Source organism: Triturus cristatus, chromosome 5_2 (genome assembly GCF_964204655.1).
Source record: "Triturus cristatus chromosome 5_2, aTriCri1.1, whole genome shotgun sequence".
Lineage (NCBI taxonomy): Eukaryota > Metazoa > Chordata > Amphibia > Caudata > Salamandridae > Triturus > Triturus cristatus.
The window spans coordinates 338,924,174-338,942,766 of record NC_140588.1 but is presented as its reverse complement, the minus strand read 5'-3'; the positions used below and the strand labels follow the sequence as shown (position 1 = coordinate 338,942,766).

General features: G+C 43.8%; 1 protein-coding gene across 3 annotated transcripts in view; it reads right to left on the bottom strand.

Annotated features, from left to right (window-relative positions):
• The window catches only part of LOC146822958 (leukocyte elastase inhibitor-like), a 92,877-nt gene that overhangs the window by 65,175 nt on the left and 9,109 nt on the right, over positions 1 to 18,593 (bottom strand). For 2 of the 3 annotated variants that reach the window (XM_085607116.1, XM_085607117.1), the window contains exons 2-3: positions 10,353 to 10,445; positions 3,775 to 3,938 (exon numbers count right to left, since the gene is read on the bottom strand). In XM_085607116.1, coding sequence (XP_085463242.1) covers positions 3,775 to 3,938; positions 10,353 to 10,368 — 180 coding nt within the window. In that variant the 5' untranslated portion in view covers positions 10,369 to 10,445. The remainder of the gene's footprint in view (positions 1 to 3,774; positions 3,939 to 10,352; positions 10,446 to 18,593) is intronic. The other variant, XM_085607118.1, reaches the window with a different exon arrangement.

Below are 18,593 nucleotides of genomic sequence, written 5' to 3'. Positions count from 1 at the left end.
CCTGCTCAAAGCCGGAAATGCTCTAAATCTATAGTGCCCTTTGAGCCGCAAGATCAGCTAATTTCTTCTACCTGTCTCCAAAGTGTTTATTGCATGGGGAATCAATTACTACCATCACAACTCCATCACTGTTTGCTTGGTTTACCCTCAAATGGAAGCAAAGTAGAAATTCCAATTACAATTCCCATCGCTTGCCAAGTTTATTAATTGACCTTTAATGATGTTAGCCCACGTGGAGTTTGTCTGCCAGATCTTGATCTCTGCAGTTGGAGCTTGAACAGCATGTCTTCCATGCTGACTGCCCGATCATACCCCGTGTGTCTATTTACATTTTTCACCTTCTGTGGCACACCAGTATGCGCAATATCTAGGGGCTACTCCAGAGTGTAGAGCCCCAGTCAGGATGAAACCGGTCTTGGGTTGCTTGTGTTCAGATCAGGTAGGATCTGGCCTGGCAGTTCAGACTGGACTGCTCCCGTTGGCGCAGGTTCAAGACTGATTTCCAAATGGCTAGGTGCAAATTGAGGTGGCATGGTGAGCAAAATGATAGGCTGGAATGCTACCCAAACATTTACCACTGTTTAAACTTATTGCAAGCATTCCTACCATCATCTTGTAAGTTTGATTCAATTTCTAAGTGCCTCACTCTGAATCCTCAGTTAACTTCACCAGAGCCACTAACAGGAGTAACCAGCCCCACTGGGATAATGAGATAGATCAACAGGAACATCCTGGACCGGGAATATCTTACCTGGAAACTTTGGCTGCTGAAATCAGTCAAAATCTCATTGAGAAATACCAGGCAAAAACAGGAGAGAATTGTTGTGGGAAGACAGATTTCTACTGTGGGAAGACAGATTTCTGCAGGTTATTTCCTCAAATCCTATAAAATGACATCTTTCTGTCTTACCAATGTCCCTGGTATCAGTAACATCTGGGAGATGTTACCTTTAATTGCCAGATATATGTACAGGGGTCATTTTTTAAATATTTGCAAGTAAACCTTTGATGTAACTACTTGCACGGTTAGGGTAACTTGTGGACTTTCATAAGATAGACAAATCGGCTCCCCGATGCATTAGGAAATAGAAGCAAAAAGTGTTGGCACTGTTCACGACTCCATAGACAAGTCAGCTTTATCAAGGTGCTATCTTCAAACCATTGATCGATTATCCACTGAATTTGATATGTCAAAAATGCTGTTACAAAAATCTCCAAATCCGAGACTTATTAGGATTGACTTAGTTTGAACCCGAATTTAAGGATTCTTCTTGCATTAATTTGGTGATTTAATAGCCCTTTCTAAAGTTTCTGACATATCAATTGTATATGTATTTCATTGATTCTACATTAACGTGCTGGACCAAAATAATATAATCTTGCTCGAAGTTTCTAAAGTGAAAAACATGACAACATTAATCACTGCCTAACTGCATCAACATATAAATTGTAAAATTATTGAACATAGACTTATTTCATTAAACTGTAAACAGACTACATACTTGAGGACGAAATTCAAGTGCAAAGTGTTCCACGTGTGGTAATTTCTGGGAAGTTATTCCAAACTAAGATACAATTATATTGGGTCCTCCAGGAGTGGAGGAAAGATGAGGATGAGATTGTGGACGAGATTGTGAATGAGACTGAAGATGAGATTGAAGATGAGATGAGATTGAAGATGAGATGAGATGAGATTGAAGATGAAATGAGATGAGATGAGATTAGAACCTTCAACACATGACCTGGAGCATATGTTACATTTAATGGGATGGGTAGACACCTAACGAAGTGGCTGTACACAAGTATAAGAGCGGCAATGCCTTCACCACTTGCTACCCTACGGGTTAAATGGGATACGGGTTTAGGAGAGCCAATGACAGATGGGGAATGGGTGTCCCTTCTAGTTTACCCAAAATTGGTCTTGCGCAATGCATGCTTCAAAATTATACAATATATGATTACACAATGAGCGTACCTTACACCTCACCGGCTACATAAGACATTTCCTGCAACTGCAGCGAACTTCCCTCGGTGTACAGCGACAGATGCAAACTTTGTCCATATGCTATGGGCTTGTCCCGCACTAGCTTCTTATTGGGTGCAAATAGCGCAGATACTGAAATATTTGGTGGGTGGACAAACATGGCACACAGCAAGCAGCTGTTTACTGGGGATCTACCCGCATCCAAAGGAATATAAAGTGCAGGCGCTCTTTGCCGACTTGGCATTAATAGTCACAAAGAGACTAATACCCGGGCGGTGGAAAGCGGTGACGCCGCCGACGATTGCTATGTGGAGAGAAGAAGTAGAACACTGGGGCCTGACCGAAAGTGAGGCAATCCGGAGAGAGGAAAAATGAGGGTTTCATAAGATACCCAAAGTTATGTCCTGAGATATGCAGCTGGAGGTCTTCGAGGCATTGGATTGGGATGGACAAAATGTTGATGTGACCTAAGTGCCTGCCACGCTGACAGACATATAACTTAGTTCTGTCAATTGTAAATAAGTGGATGGATATCCTGGGGCACTGCACTGGTTGCACTGGTTGCATAGTGGGAGCATGTATGGAGCCCATTGCTACCTATGATATGTTTGTGCACTATACAAGAATGCGCTCAATAAGAAAATAACTCCTAACCACGATATGCCTTGGATTTATATATAAGCAGATATAATCCTTGTGTCGCACAGTTAGGTAACTTGTGGGCGGTGTTTTAAAAAAAATTGTTTTATGAGTGTTAGTAATATCAATAACATGGTATGATAACTAGAGTTCATTGAATATGTTGCGAATGAAGATGCAATTATAGGATACAGACTGTGATAATGTCTTCTTATACTCTGACAAAGGCAACTTTATAAATGTCATTGAAATTGCATTCCTTGAGTTACTTTGTACAATTATAAGCTGTTTCTGTAAAGGACATCTAATGTATCCAAATAAGGACTAATGACAAAACTCAAAAAAATGTGTTTTAAAAGGAAAGGATGAGATGAGATGAGATGAGATTGAAGATGAGATTGAATAGGAGATGAGATTGAAGATGAGATGAGATTGGAGATGATATTGAAGATGAGATGGGATTGAAGATGAGATGAGACGAGACAAGACAAGACGAGACGAGACGAGGTGAGGCGATATGAGATGATTTAGGATTGGATTGGATTTACACACTGGCCTTTAGAGGCAGGTTCTCTCTATGTGCTGGCCATCATGAGTTTTGCAAGGGCATGGAATAGAACTAGAAGTGAAGAAATTTGAGACTAGCCTTCAATTTGTCAAAATTAGATTCAAATCAGGATTTGTCTTCAAGTGTCATCCATAGTCAAACCCTTGGGCTCATTAGTCTGCGTCCAGAAAAATGCAAAGGTTTGAACGACTTCTTGTCCAGTGTGAAGGACTGTAGGGGCCCAATTGTGAGTCACGTAAAGATGTATCCTTGACGGTAAGAGGAATACCGCCACCTTGCCCGATTTCAAGTGGCGCAGTGTTCCAGTACCTAAACTTACCTAACAGGTCTAAGAATATTGGGCACGATTTTACATCAAAATATTTTGAAAAATACTTAAAAAAATTGAAAGGTCCCTACGTATCTCTTAATTTTACGCAAATGCAATCAAGAAAATATTTGCAGCTGGATTTTGCTGTTAATCAGGGGTGCTTTGATATAGCGCAGACTTGCATCTTGCCTGTAAGCCTTCCCGTTCGGAAAAAAAACACTTAAAAGATCTACTTTAACATTTAACAAAATTTAAAACAAAGATTTCACTCACCTGTTCTATCTGGGTTGCTGTGTGGCCTTTCGCACCCTGATAAACCATAGCGAGAGCAGTCGAAATACTCCATGGTGAAAAAAATACATTCTCCCCCTTACGACTCTCTCTAATGTTCTTGTAACAATTGAGTGCAAAGTTTGTGTTTGCCACAGCTACACCTGCTGGGAAGTAATGTGTAAATCATCATTAGCATACTATGCAGAGACTTTTTTGAAAGCACTTACATTGTTCATCCATGCAATCATTGATCTCATTTACACAAAAATCTATTCAAGGAGAATTTAAAAATATCAAAGGACCTCGGATTTCAGAACATGTATCCAAGCTGTGGTAATCTTTGCTTTCATTCTTTGAACCCTGTCTTACCTGACGTGCTGCTTTCAACATAGCTGCACAAGGCAGCCAGACGGATTCACAGAGGTTAATAATACAAGACCACACCCCTTTCCAAATTGCTCTGTGGTAAACTTTCTTAAGAACTAGAATTAGGGGCATAGCTATCAATAGTGCAGCAGTAGCACTGTCAGGGGGCAGTGGTGTGAGGGGCCCTCTGCACCCAAAGGTTTTCTGTATTTGACTGCTCAACTGATGGAAGGGGCCAATTAATCTCACTTGCATTAGGGACAATGACACCTGTGCTAAGCCACTGGAATTTCAAATAGCTATTCGCTTACATTTTAGAAAAATGTAAAATGTTTCAAGATGGCCGATATCTGGCAAAAAACAACAGGGTAAATTCACAACATTTATGAGTATGGGAAGTTGTACCACAGGAGCACTCTTTCATGTATCCTTAGATGCCTTTGTGAATTAGCCCGAAACGTCCAACTTCTTATAAGTAAAATTGCAAAGAGAACACACTCCTTTCTATTTGTACTAACTGTATACGAACACTCATTTCTATTTGTACTGTCTGTATACAAATAGCCCCTGTATATTTAATTTTTTCCCCAATTTAGATGTTTTGTGGGCAATTTATAAAGGCATGTAGAAATGGCTAAGAGGGAACTACAGGGACCCAACATTACATACTCCAAAATGCCATTGTGAATAGGCCCTTATATTTTCAGATCCACAAGGCTAAACTCAAAATGGTGTCATGTATTTTTAATTTTCCTTTGTCTTTGGATAAACAGATCATGAGCAAAAAAGCAGGACATCAACAACATTCGATAAAAAACACAGAGGTAGGGAATTGGTGAGTAATCAGGGTAAAGGATAAGATTTTTGTTTAGGGCAAAGTATAGCACAGGGGGAGGGTTAAGGTTAAAAGGTAGAGGTAAAGAGTAACGTTGAGGAAAGAAGGGGAACAGGGGTATCACCTCATTAATTAAAAATACATACAGGAACATGTAAGTATTGTGGGTAAAGGGTAAAGAGAGCAAAGCCTTAGGTTAGAGAAAGAATCCAGAAAGGGATTGTGGTAAGCTTTAGCCCATTTATCGGTACGGAGATCGCCACAAATGCATAGTTCTCCACATACATAAAAAACATTCAAAAAGTGGAAAAGTGCAAGCTCTGAGGTATTCTAATGCAGGAGTAGCCTTGGAAGTATGTGTAATACCTACAAACAAGTGTATCTGTGGCCATTTACAATCCCTCACATTTCCATTTCCCTCTTAGAAAAGAATAGCTTTTTATACTACAGAACAGTGCAGATGTAAATCACTTCCTGGTGGGAAGGGGAATGAATCATCTCAGATTTGGTAGGTGTGTAGGCAAAGAGGTTTCTCAGTGGATAAAAAAAAATAGCATTTGCACAGGGGATCATATTTTCCCTGTGCTGAGTTCTCTCTACTGTGGGGTACTCCACACTGTAGGAATGAGATCCCAAATGGAATATCACATGACCTTCCCAAGAATCTGCCTGGAAATCTGATCTGGCACATCATTCAACGTGGTTTCCTGGGATTTATTGTGGATTCCAGAAAGTAGTTCATCTACACTCCGATATAGGTGTAAATCTAGAAGCACATTTACTACTTTCTTTGCAGATCGCCACCAAAGTGCTTAACTAACTTGGAAAAACACACAAGGGGGCTAATTCACAAAGGTCTGAAAGAATGTGTAAAAGAGCACTTGTTTAGTACCTTTTTATGTACTCTTAGATGCCTTTGTGAATAGGCCCCAAAACTTTCACATGGGAATACATTGGAAATATGCAACTCCTTATCATACACAATGTGTATCACAGGGGTCTTGTTTTACTTCGTTATTCGAAAGAAATACAGAGGATGTGCAACGGAAGATGGTCTGTAGTCTTCCTACCCTAAATATGAATGATGTCCGGTGAGGAGACGTGAAGATTTACAGACTATAATAGGGCGATACAGGAAATGAAACGAAGGACAACAATTTTGTAACTTCACAGGTCTGCTCATATCTTATTGCAATAGTTTTGCAGAACTTCATTGAAGAAGGCTGTTTCCATACCTCTAGTTTGCTATGACATCTTCCTAAAACTTATGAAAAATAGCTCAGAAAAAGTGACATATTTGTAAATATTCAAGGCACTCTTCAATAAAACCACAAATCAGTGCCGGAGACTTACAAAGTTATTTTAAATTTGGTGGAGCAGGAGCTAATCAGTAGTGTGCTCCCACGCCACTAATTTAACAGGTCAGTATTCTCTTTAGAGTTTAGAGACTCAGCTGCCTCCACTGTTGACACCCCGTCTGCCACAGAGGTATCAGGTTGCCCTGCCATGTTTAGATTAGTTGCAGGCACTTGTTGCTGACAAAGAGGAGAATGAAAGAGTTTCTCGGGAAGTGATCACTACCGAAGATCTCCCAAACTGAGAATCAGCAGTGGACTTCAGTATTCAGCATCTTGCCAGCAACTACTGTGGCACAGCAGAGACTATAGGGATATTTACACGAAAATGCTGGAGCGGTGTATTAGTCAAAGTTTGGCAACGCCGCGCTTCTATATTTTCAAAACGCAGGAATGAGCCGTATTTACAAAAATACGGTGCACCCCTGTGTTTCCCCTAGTGCTGGTGCTAAAAAAGTTGCCTAGTGCCAGTAAAGGCCTCTTGGCACCATGTTGCAAAGGTGCCTGCACTGCAGGGGCGATTGTTTATGTGCAGGAAGTGACACCTTCCTCATATGAACAATCAATAATAAAGATGGTATCACTTTGTTCACCCTAAGTTGGCATGGTATGCCCAGACGTGGGTCCCTTGCTCACTTTGCCACTGGATTCAAGATAGCCTGGCTGATGAGGGTTATGAACCCGAAACCAGTCCCAGGATGCTTGTCTCTGGTCCAGGGAAGACATGGCTTGGCAGTTCGGGCTGGACTGTTCCCATGAGGCACAGGGTCAGACTGATTTGCATATGGCCATGTCTGAACTGGGGTGGTGGATTGAGCTAAAGAAAGATGATGGATTAAACCCAGATCAGTTGACTGGGGGTGAGTGTTTGATTTGCACCAATGCTCCGTCCGTCATCCCCTTTGGTATGTCCATCATCCCCTTTGGTATTGCTAGGTTCGCCCTAAGTTGGCAGGGTATGCCCAGACGTGGGTCCCTTGCTCACTTTGCCACTGGATTCAAGATAGCCTGGCTGATGAGGGTTATGAACCCGAAACCGGTCTCAGGATGCTTGTTTCCGGTCCAGGGAAGACATATGGCCATGTCTGAACTGGGGTGGTGGAGTGAGCTAAAGAAGGATGATGGATTAAACCCAGATCAGTTGACTGGGGGTGAGTGTTTGATTTGCTCCATCATCCCCTATGGTATCGCTCCACCACTCCAGCTTATTAGCAACCAATCAGCCGACACCAGTGGAAGAGACCATGTTTAAATTAGCTCATTTTTTAATTTGTTATTTATTGCGATTTTATACAGCACAAACTTTACCCAAAGGTGTCAGAGCGCTTTACAAAAGGACCAGTAACATTACATAACAACTTCAGACTACATGAGTTACATAAAAGATACAGAAAAACTCAAATTCACATAAGAATGGTAGTAAGTACAAAAAGTCTACTACTGATACTAGTAGTTAGAGTTGCATATATAAAAGTTGCAAATTCACTCAAGGAAAAGATACAAACAGGTAAACTATAAACTCATATAAGAATGGTAGTAAGTACAAAAGTCTACTACTGATACTAGTGGTGAGAGTTACATATATACAAGATGCTAAATCACTCAAGATTGCATTTTAATAGCTGGGTGAAGCTCCTCTATGCTGGACCAATGGCTCAGGTGGTTGTCAATGGGCGGGTTTCTCGGCCTTTCGCTCTCGGGAGGGGAACTAGGCAGGGGTGCCCGTTGTCCCCGCTGCTCTTTGCTCTCGCCCTGGAACCGCTCGCTGCCTGGCTCCGTTGGGAGCCCTCGATTAGAGGGCTCCGGTGGGCCCCGGGCTTCGAGGATCGGGTTTCATTGTACGCGGATGATATTCTCTTGTATCTCACCTCACCGCAGAAGTCGCTCAATGTTCTCTTTGATGTCCTTACTTCCTTCGGGAAAAACTCGGGTCTGATAATCAACTGGTCCAAATCTTGTGTGTATCCTATCTCTGGTGGTCTTCCTCTCTTGCCGCCTCGGCTTCCGCTCCAAATATCTCAGTCTGGCTTTAAATACCTGGGGGTGTACGTTTCGTTGGATCCGGCGGTCCGCTATGAGCAGAATCTCCTGTCTCCACTCCGGCGTTTGAGGGCAGATACGGCTCGGTGGTGTAAGCTGCCCTTGTCTCCGCTTGGTCGCGTGGCGCTGTTTAAAATGATGTCCCTTCCCAGATTCCTTTATGCACTCCAGAACTCCTTCGATGTCATTCCTGCGGCCTACTTTAGGGAGGTGGAGAGTTTGCAGAGGAGACTGGTTTGGGACGGGCGATCGCGTATCGCTTTGGCCAAGCTGACTCTTTCCTGGTATGACGGGGGCATCGCGCTTCCTGATATTAGACGGTACTATTGGGCCTCCCAGCTGTCTGCCATTAATCATGCTACGTACGCTCCTGGTTCGAACCCGGCATATGAGATGGATAAATTCCTGCTCCCCGGCGGTAACTATAACAGAGCGCTTTACTCGCGGTCTGCTGGTAGGGCCCTTACGGGCCCTACCAGGATTGCGGTCCGTGTATGGAAGGCGGCTAACGTTGCGATGGGCTGGAGTGAGCGTTTAACGTGCGCCACTCCTCTATTCGACTCAGACCGCTTGGGAAGCCTCTGGACAACGAAAGGCTTCGAGCGCTGGGATACGATCGGCATCAGCAGAGTGGGGGACCTGTGGGTTAAAGGTGCGGTTAAATCCTTCGCGGCGCTTCAGCGCGAGTATGAGCTTAGTGACAGAGAGTTCTTCCGTTATGCACAGGTTCGGCACGCCCTGCTTTCGGTCTTTGGGGAGGGGACCACGGTCCCTTCTTCTTCGCCTCTCGAGGATCGCATACTCGATGGTCACGTCCCCGACAGTACTATCTCCCTGATTTACAAAAAACTGATAAACAATCGGGCTGACCTCTTGGTGCGTCTTCGGGAGGCATGGACGGGAGATGGGGTGGAGCTGGACGATGAGGACTGGCAGACTGCACTGTCATCCCCTAAGGAGGTGGCCATCCCGGCCCGTCTCCGCCTGGTCCAGCTTAAGATTCTCCATCGTGTATATGTGACGGGCCCCCGCCTGGTCTCGATGGGGTTTTCAGACGACGGACTCTGTAAGCGTGGCTGCGGGCTCAGTGCTACCTTTCTCCATATCCTATGGGAATGCCGCGAGGTGGCGGAATACTGGCGCCGGGTGCATGATATTATGAGACGAGTCACCGGGGTCGCTCTGCTGCCGGAGGTGCGTCGTTGTGTGCTGAATGTATGGGAGCCCAATGACTGCAATGCGGCTCAGGCTCGGTGGGCGGCCTTGGGGAACATGATTGCAAAGAGAGATATTGCACAGCTTTGGGGTTCCCAGCGGCCTCCCACCGTGTCCGTCTGGAAGGAGAACATGGACTGGTGCATGTTCAGGGAGAAAACGGTGTATGTGGCTCGTGGTAAACCGGGGGCTTGGGGTAAAATTTGGGGGCAGTGGAACGCGTATCGTGGGTCTATCTGTGCTCCCCCTTTGGTGGATACGTCCGGGGTTGCCTCGTCCCCCTGATCCTTGAGGGTTCCTGGTGTATCTCGTACTTTGGAGTACAGACTTGGTTCTCTCGTGGCCCCCCCCTCCCTCTCAGGTCTTCTTTTATTGACCGCCCTCGGGTGGTTGGGTGTTGACTCCCCCGGCTGGTGTTCGCCGTCCTTCATAAGTCGTTTCGCCTTGTTTGTTGTATTTTTGTATTTTTCTTTTTTGTTGTTATTTATACTAAAAGTGTGTATTCTGATTTCCCTTATGTGCAGTCTGATCTACTGTGATAGTGCGGAGCCCCTGTGGGCCAGTCATTGTTTTCTGATATGCTGGAACACTTCGACTACTAGCGGCCGGCCCTGGTGGTTGTAGGCCCGTGTTTGTAACCCTTTTTATGCACAATAAAATCTTTTCAAAAAAAAAAAAAAAAGATTGCATTTTAAGAAGCGATTATATATTACATATTTCATTGATCACTTTATATGGAGCGCCATGGGTGTTCATTTGAGCAATACCTTTTTGACTCATCATGTCAGTAAAGTATCGTATTCTTCAGAGGGTTTGGATGTAGTATATGTTCGACAGAGCTTCGTTCTGGTTTATCCTTCCTGTAAAAAATATTGAGAGGTTTAGAAAAATAGAATAACTAGGGCATACATCTTAAAAATGTGTCGCTTTTTTATTAATGTGTTAAGAAACTCTGTTTTAGCAGATTCTATACCAAGTTTTCAAAAGGAGTTTTAAATAAATCATAAAAAAACGTTGCCTAAAAATCAGAATATTGAGTTTGTAGAGTATAAACTGTTTTCACAAAACTGAAAATACTACTAATTGTGTATCGCTTCATAAACACATTTTGGTAACTGTCAAATTACCGAGGCATACCACTCCTCACTCCCTAGGTTTTACACTGTTATATGATTAACAGAATTACTAGGCGCACACAAGCTTTGCCTATGACTGCAGGACTAATGACTGTAAATAAATGGCATAGATGTTGGGCATACATGGGTTTTTCGTGCCTCTATGTGTGCAGACTTTTCACACTGTGGATATTCTGGATGTGCAGAGCTAGAAAATTCATGAAATGTCACTGAAAGTGATTTTAAAAACTTTTTTCTTCACATTGAAACATTTTTTCATGTTAGGTCTTTCCTTCTCTCTAAGCCCCAAGGCAAATGCAAGATTTTTATGCTTTCTTCCATGGTGGTGACTCCATATAAATAATGGTAATATAAGAATCGTGCTTAAAGGTTGTGGATGAGGTATGGTTTTCCTGGAACCCTAGAATACTGGTACCACAGTCACGCCACCAGATCCTTTATAAGGTTCTTAAGTGCTATCAACATTGAAATACATTTTGGCAAATACGTTTTGATACCTTAACATAGAGCCAACCTTAATCTACCAAAACCCTGCCCTGATGAAGTGAGATGTTCTGGCGAAACGTGTTGGCAAACATTATATATTAATTCCTAAACAGCTCAATAAGTGGAATAGGACATAAAAGACTAAATATATGAGAATTGACAAAAAGGGGACATGAAATGTTTGTATGCACTGTCAATGAAGATGGGACTCAAAGCTTTATGCCCAAAATTAAGGAGATAGGAAGAGTTTGACAGATGAGATACTCTCTCAAAAACGTAGCAGATGGCCATGTTACAAGTGCAGTTTAAGCTAAAGCACTTGTGATACAGCAGTCAGGATATTGGTCAAATTTTGACAGAGTATCTATCCCTTAAGCCAAACTGTAAATAAAGACCTTAGTTTTCAATCATGTCCTCTGGTCTGCGGAGTATGTAGATGTGGCTGAGAAAGAGTCATTGATATAATACTTTTGCATGCTTCCACAACACCAGAATTTTTATTGTGGTGATGTTGTACATCGGCTCTGGCCATCTGTCATGCACGTAATTGTGCATTTTAAGATATGCAGTGAAACACTATGGCACATTGAATAACAATGAACCAACTGCTGGTTATTGTACATGCACAGAGTGCATTTATATGCCAAAGACAATTTATGCAAAAGACCTAAACAAGAGTCCAGCCCCCATAGTCTGAAATATTTTGGGCCCCCGTGAGGATAATGGCTGTTGCTCAAGTAATGCCAGAGTTTCACAAATGCCATGAACTATCACTTCATTGAAATAGCTCTATTGTATTCAGGATGCTGGATTGGGTGCTGCTGAAAGCCACAGGATGAAAATAATGAATTTATGTGCAGTTTTTATTAGCACAACCTACATTTATCTGGCAATAATATTCTAATAGCAATTGGGCTAGGGGTTGTAATTGTCAAGGCTTTTAGGTAGACAAGCCTTCAACACCTGACATATAACTTATTCAGCATTATCTAGTGTTAAAATGACATAACTTGGCATGGGTACTGAGCTAGAATATCAAAGAGTCTGCTGCTCACTGAAGCATCATACGCCACCAGCCCTCACCCTACTCCTGAATTACTCTCAATTTTAACAGTATTCATTCATTCTTAGGTCTTTCCTAAAGGCGGCTTTGGCTGACCTATTGAATTTAATATAGACTTGAGTGGGCTTTGTATCTTCTAGTGGTAGCATGTGATCTTTGAAAGCAGGGGGGCATAACACTATCTCCAAATGCCAGCAAGCAAATGAGCCCATCTTTTTCTAGGTGGGTTGTACTTCAGAGAAAAGTTTGAAAAGTTTAAACTACTATTTCCACATAAATTTGTTCAAACACCATAAATTCTGAGAGGGCACTTGATAAAATATCTAAGTACTTTCCTGGTGGGCCTAGCCAATGAACTATGATGCTTCGCAGCAGTTGACCCCGTTTTTAAAAATGTGCAGTAGCTTTTCTCCATATCAATAATTAGCTTCATTGTGCTCGGATCAGCATTGCTTCATATGCTCTCCATCATTTTCCATGGGTGCCAAGATATAAATACAGTGTGACAATGCTGACATTTTGCCATTAATACCATTAATAGAGAATGGGTGACCCATATGTAGAATATTACCCCTAATGTATCATGGCCAGCATTTGATCATGGTTGCCTGATCCCTCCCTTATGACATGGTTGTCCTTTCTAATGCCAAGAAATCACTTCAGTGTGCCTGTGCCAGCAGTTCTAGCCACAGGAGACCTTTCCAACAAGAATTACCTCTAGTATACCCATGCCAGCATTTTCCAAAGTTGCCCCATACGTCAAGAAATTACATGTGGATTGCCAGCACAATCATTTTGTCTTGGGTGCTACATATGCCATGAATATGCCCCATTGCTGGCACCAGCATTTTGCCACAGGTATCCCATATGCAAAATGTTCCTCTAGTGAACCACTGTTAGCATTTTGAAACAGGTGTTCCATATGCCAAGAATTACCTCTAGTGTGCCACTGGTAGCGTTTTGATGAAGGTGCCTCATGCCAAGGCTTTCTCCAATATGCCATCAGCATTGTGCCATGAGTGCCCCATGTGCCAAGAATTTCTTCTAATATGCCAGTACCCGCATTTTTTTGGGTGCCACTTATGCCAAGAAGTGCTATATTATGGCAGTGCTAGCATTTTGCCCTGAGCACCTCTGTAAGCCCAGAATTACACCCAGGATGCCAGGACCTGCTCTGACTCGCAGACATTACACACTAACACACTCTCATTCACTCAAGATCACTTACATTTACTAACTCACAGTCATTCTCACTCACTCATTCTCACTCACACTCTCTCACACTAATTCGGACACAATTCTCATTCACTCACGGTCACTTACTCACTTGAACTCACTCTTACTCTCACTCACTCTTACAGTCTCACTTTGTCATTCTTACTAAGACTGTCGCATATTTACACTAGCTGTCATTCACTCTTGCTCATTCTCACTCAATTACTTTCCCTGTCACTCTCACTAACTCTTTTTCAGTCACATAAACAGAATCACACATAAAGACAAGTGTTTACTTATAAACATGCTGTCTCACACAATCAATCAAGCAGGACTTGTTAAGCACGGCTAATCACCTGTGAGTGTCTCCAGGTGCTTTGAACCCTGGGGTAGCAGGGGTTTAGTTGAACAGTAAGGTCTTGAGTTCTTTCCTGAATTCCAGCAGAGGATAATGTTCAAAGGTGCAGGGGGAGGTCATTCCTGGACTTGACAGCAATGTAGGAGAAGGAGCATTCTCCACTGTTGCTTTGGCAGATGTATGGGTGTGAGAGTGAGAGAGGGAAATGGAGAGCAGGTGTCTGGTGGGTTGCTTGAAGTTCAGGCAGTGGTTTATGTACCCTGGTCCTTGATTGTACACGGCTTTGTAAGTGTGGATCAGAATCTTGAAATGATATCCCTTCTGAATGGGCAGCCAGTGTCGTTTCCTTAGGTGAGCGGTGATGTGGCTCCATCTGGGGAGGTCAAGGATGAGTCTGGCAGCTGAGTTCTGTATGGTCTGCAGTCTTTTCAGGAGGTGAGCAGTGATTCCTATGTAGAGTGAGTTAGTGTAGTCCAGCCAGCTGGTGACTAGGTCTTGAGTGATGGCTCTTCTTGTTTGATGGGGAGCCATTTGAAGATTTTACAGAGTATGCAGAGGGTGAGGAAGCAGGTGGAGGAGACTGCGTTGATCTAGTTTCTCATGGTGAGCTTGCTGTCCAGGATGATGCCAAGGTTGCGGGAATGGTCTGTCAGAGTTGGTGAAGGTCCTAGTTCGGAAAGCCATCAGGAGTTGTTCCACAACGAGGCATTGTTCCAGAACATTAGCACTTCCATTTTGTCTGAGTTGAATTTTAGGCAGTTGTCTTTCATCCAGTAGGCGACAATTGTGGAAGTTGGCCAAAGTGGTGGAAGGATCTTCTGACAGCGCGAGGATGAGTTAGGTGTCGTCGGCATAGGATATGATGTTTACTTCGTGGGTTCTGATGATGATGGCCAAGAGTCATGTAGGCATTGAACAGTGTAGGGCTGAGGGACGAACCTTGGTGAGTGCATCAGATGATGTTCTTGGGTTCTGGGGTGAAAGGAGGTAGGCAGACTCTCTGGGCTCTTCCGGTTAATAAGGAGGCGATCCATTTGAGGGTGTTTCCTTGGATTCCCATGTGGTGGAGACTTTTGATGAGGATGTGGTGTGATACAGTGTTGAATGCAGCTGAGACGTCATCAGTTGCAGCTATCAGAGCGGTTTGGTGCTGTGGTTGGTGCGGAATCCGAATTGGGAGGTGTCCAGAAGACTGTTGTTCCTCAGGGGCCCTATCATGGAAAGTGCCCCAGTGGCACAAGGGGCATGTGCACCCGCTTTGCATGCCCTGGGGCACTTTGGTATTACAGAAACGACTGCAGATGCTGGTGCGGCCCTTTCTGTAATACAAATAGCGCTGGAGCACATATAGTGCCAGCGCTATCACTAGAGGATGTCCCTTCATTTGATAGGGGCAGAGCCCCACGCAAATGAGGGAATCGCTTTGCCTCGGTCCCTGTGTTGTATTATCGATGCGGGCTCAGAGGTAAAGAAGCTGTCAGGAGGAGCCTTATCACAGCCCACTGGAGGGGGTAAAGGGTGTCCTATGGACCCCTCCAGGCATTCCATTGAAGGCAGGTGCAGTCACTCTCTGCACCCAACTGCAAGTGGATCTTTCAACCCTCTTAAAAGTGTAGGCGGGTTGCCGCCTGCACAGTAGAACACGGAGTGGCTGCTTCAAAGCTGCTCTGTTTTTCACTTGAATGCACTGCCCCCAGGGCAGCACACCTTCGTGGCGCCCTGGGTACGGCACATTCAATGTAATGGGGCCCTTTCCCTGTTTGCGCCTGGTGCACAATTGTTAAGGTGCACCGTGGCGCAAACAGGGAAAGTGCATCCTATGTGTAATAGGGTCCCAGAGGTTCAGTGAGTTGAAGGTTTATGGCCTTTTTGAGGACTTTGGCTGAATAGGGGTGCAGAGAGATGGTACAATAATTCTTGAGATCGCTGGGGTCAGTGGATGGTTTCTTGAGAAGGGGTTTGACTTCTGTGTGTTTCCATTCTTAGGGGTAGGTGGCTGTGACAATAGATGCGTTGAAGTTGTTGGTGAGCTCATTTCTGATTATCTTGCTCCCGAGGATGTGGATGTGGTGGGTGCAGGAGTATGAGAATGCTCCAGAGTAGTTGGAGTTCATGATGGCAGTGGTGTTTTGAGTGGTGAGCTGGTCCCAGGCAGTAAGCAGGTGGTGGGGGTTTGGAATTGTGGTAGCAAGGTGATTGAGGGTGTCTGTGGCAGTGAGTTGGGGTTCAAAATGTTTGTAGATGTTGGTGATCTTGTCGTGGAAGAAGTTTGCCAGGGTGTCGCAGAGTTCCTAGGAGAGGGTGATTAGTGTATGAGAGGTTGGAGAACTCTCTAATGATGTTCAAGAGTTCTTTGCAGTGGTTGGAGCTGGCTTCGATGCAGTTGGCGATGGTGCTCCTTTTTGGGTTTTTTCAGGAATTGGTGGTATGGTTGAGTGTTGTCTTGAAAGCGGCTCGATCCGTGGGCTTCTTGCTGGTGCATCATCTCTCATCAAGACGCTTGCATTTGCGTTTAGTGTTTCACAGTTCCTCGGTGTACCAGCTTGCTTGTTTGGAGGATATTTTGAGTTTGGCTGGCTTAATGGGGTAAACTCTATTGGCACAGTCGGTGATCCAAGTAGACAGGTTCTTGACGGCTTATTCTAGGTTGGTTGAGGAGTCAGGGTGGGAGGCGTTGAGAGCGTTGGTCCACAGGGTCTAAGATACCTTGTTCCAGCTGCAGTGATGGGTGTTGGGAGGCACAAACTTGCAACTGAATGCATGCATGCGCACAAAGTTCGAGTGATTTTATGTAGTACCTTCAAACGTCTGTTTCAGCTCCTCAGCAGCCGGATACTCCGTAGACTTTTAAGGTAAGAACTCAGTTCCCTCCTGCATTGAACACTTAAGCAGGAAACTAAAAGCTGAAGTCTCTGCAGCACATAGTGATGCATTATGTGGGTTCTAGTTTTCAGCTTTTTGCTTTTTCACCCCCCCCCCCCCCAAACTCCTCACAGGCTCCCGAACCCACCCCAATCTATGATGTGATGGAAGAAGGTGAAGGTACAGAATGATTGACTGGTAGCCTCTCGGCACTAGAGGGCTGAATCTTAAAGCACCCTGAGCTAATTTTAAAGGCGACGATGCAGGAATTCATATATGGGATGGCTTGAAGGCATATCAGAATTCTTGGTTAGGGTTAGGCCTTCACCAATCCTGGAAAATCTGCCATATAGCTGGCACTTTAGCCTCTCTGCCTCCATGCCAGCCATCAGAGAGACTTACTGCCTCAGGGTGCTGCTTGAGCCTCTCTTGCAGTGAGGTTCTGCTTTTTATAATTATACTAATAGGGAATAATAGGCAATATTAGGACAGAACCCTGAAGCCCATAATGGTGAGCTGCCACTTTTGTCCAACACTTCTCATGATTCAATGGCTTTCTTTCCGATTTCATCCCCTCCCCGTGAGTCAATTGATGTTCTTCTTTTTCTTGTAATTTCCAGAGCTGACTTACTGTGTTTTGACTGTAGGAGTTTTCTCCTTCCATTACTGATGTCCTAACCTTTCATTAAGTTCCTGCAGGGCTATTTTGTATCATTCTAATGTGACTCTCTGCTCCTATCCTTCATCCCTTCAGTCCACTGTGCTCATTGAAAATGAATAAACTCCGAGCACCTACTTGCCCCTTAGCCCCCTCATGCTTTCATTGCCGCCAGCCATAGTATCAGTGAGCATTCATTTTTAAATGGATTTTGATCCTTTCCGAGAAGACCCCCAATATGTGTGCATGCTTGGCAGTGATCTTGGAATAGATTCCCATTTCAAGATGGCCGCTATGCAAGCATGCGATTGCATACACAGCAGTCAAGATGGAATACCTTTTCTTCCACGTTAAGAAAAAACATTCTCTATGCTGCAAAAGAGGCATACCAGAAAGTTGATAAGACCTATTCAGGTACACCTATAGTGTCAAATTCTGTATCATTTACAGTCTCATTACACCTCTTCTCATTTAATATTCCTTCCGATAAAGATAAAGAAATGGTGTGGAAAATGTAAAGCCTCATTCACAAGCCTGGTACGGAAGACAAACATTGGTCTGTTGGCGAGATGGTGTATTGTTTGTATTAATAACTACATAGCACTATAATGCGTACTTTCACAACATAGAATTGTGGTGAAGCACATCAATTACACATTTGTGTCTATTTCCCCATGGGCCTTCATGCAAGGGTAGATTGTGATGTCAAATTCTACTATTGTGGCTTGAAATTTCTGTGGACTGCTGTGTTTCACCAGGGATTCATCTAACCTGACCATTGATCGTTTACATTTATGTATATCTTTTGCTTTTAGTAGCTGATCATTTGTGCTTGTTAACAGTTCCAATTTCATGTGAAAATACTGCATAGGACTTTAAATCTAATGATCAAGACAATTACTAAGGAGCCGTGAAGGAACACCACTAACAGATCAGGGCTACACGCCATCATTTCTACGTGTAAAAAATTGAACGGGCTCTAAACTCTTCCCGTGAACTGTCCTCTATTGTAAAATTACTATCCTCTTTGGACAGAGTGTCAGCGTCTATTAATCCCTCAGCAGTTGGCTGTAATTTGATCGCTCAGTTTTTCTCTGACAAAGTCTTCACTGTTTATGCTACTTTTCCAGAGGCAGTCAGAGATGCCCTGTGTCTTGAGGCCTGGTGTGAACCATTCTCCATGGGGCAGGACTTTCTAGCTTCAACCATCTAACCTTAGTGGATCTTCTT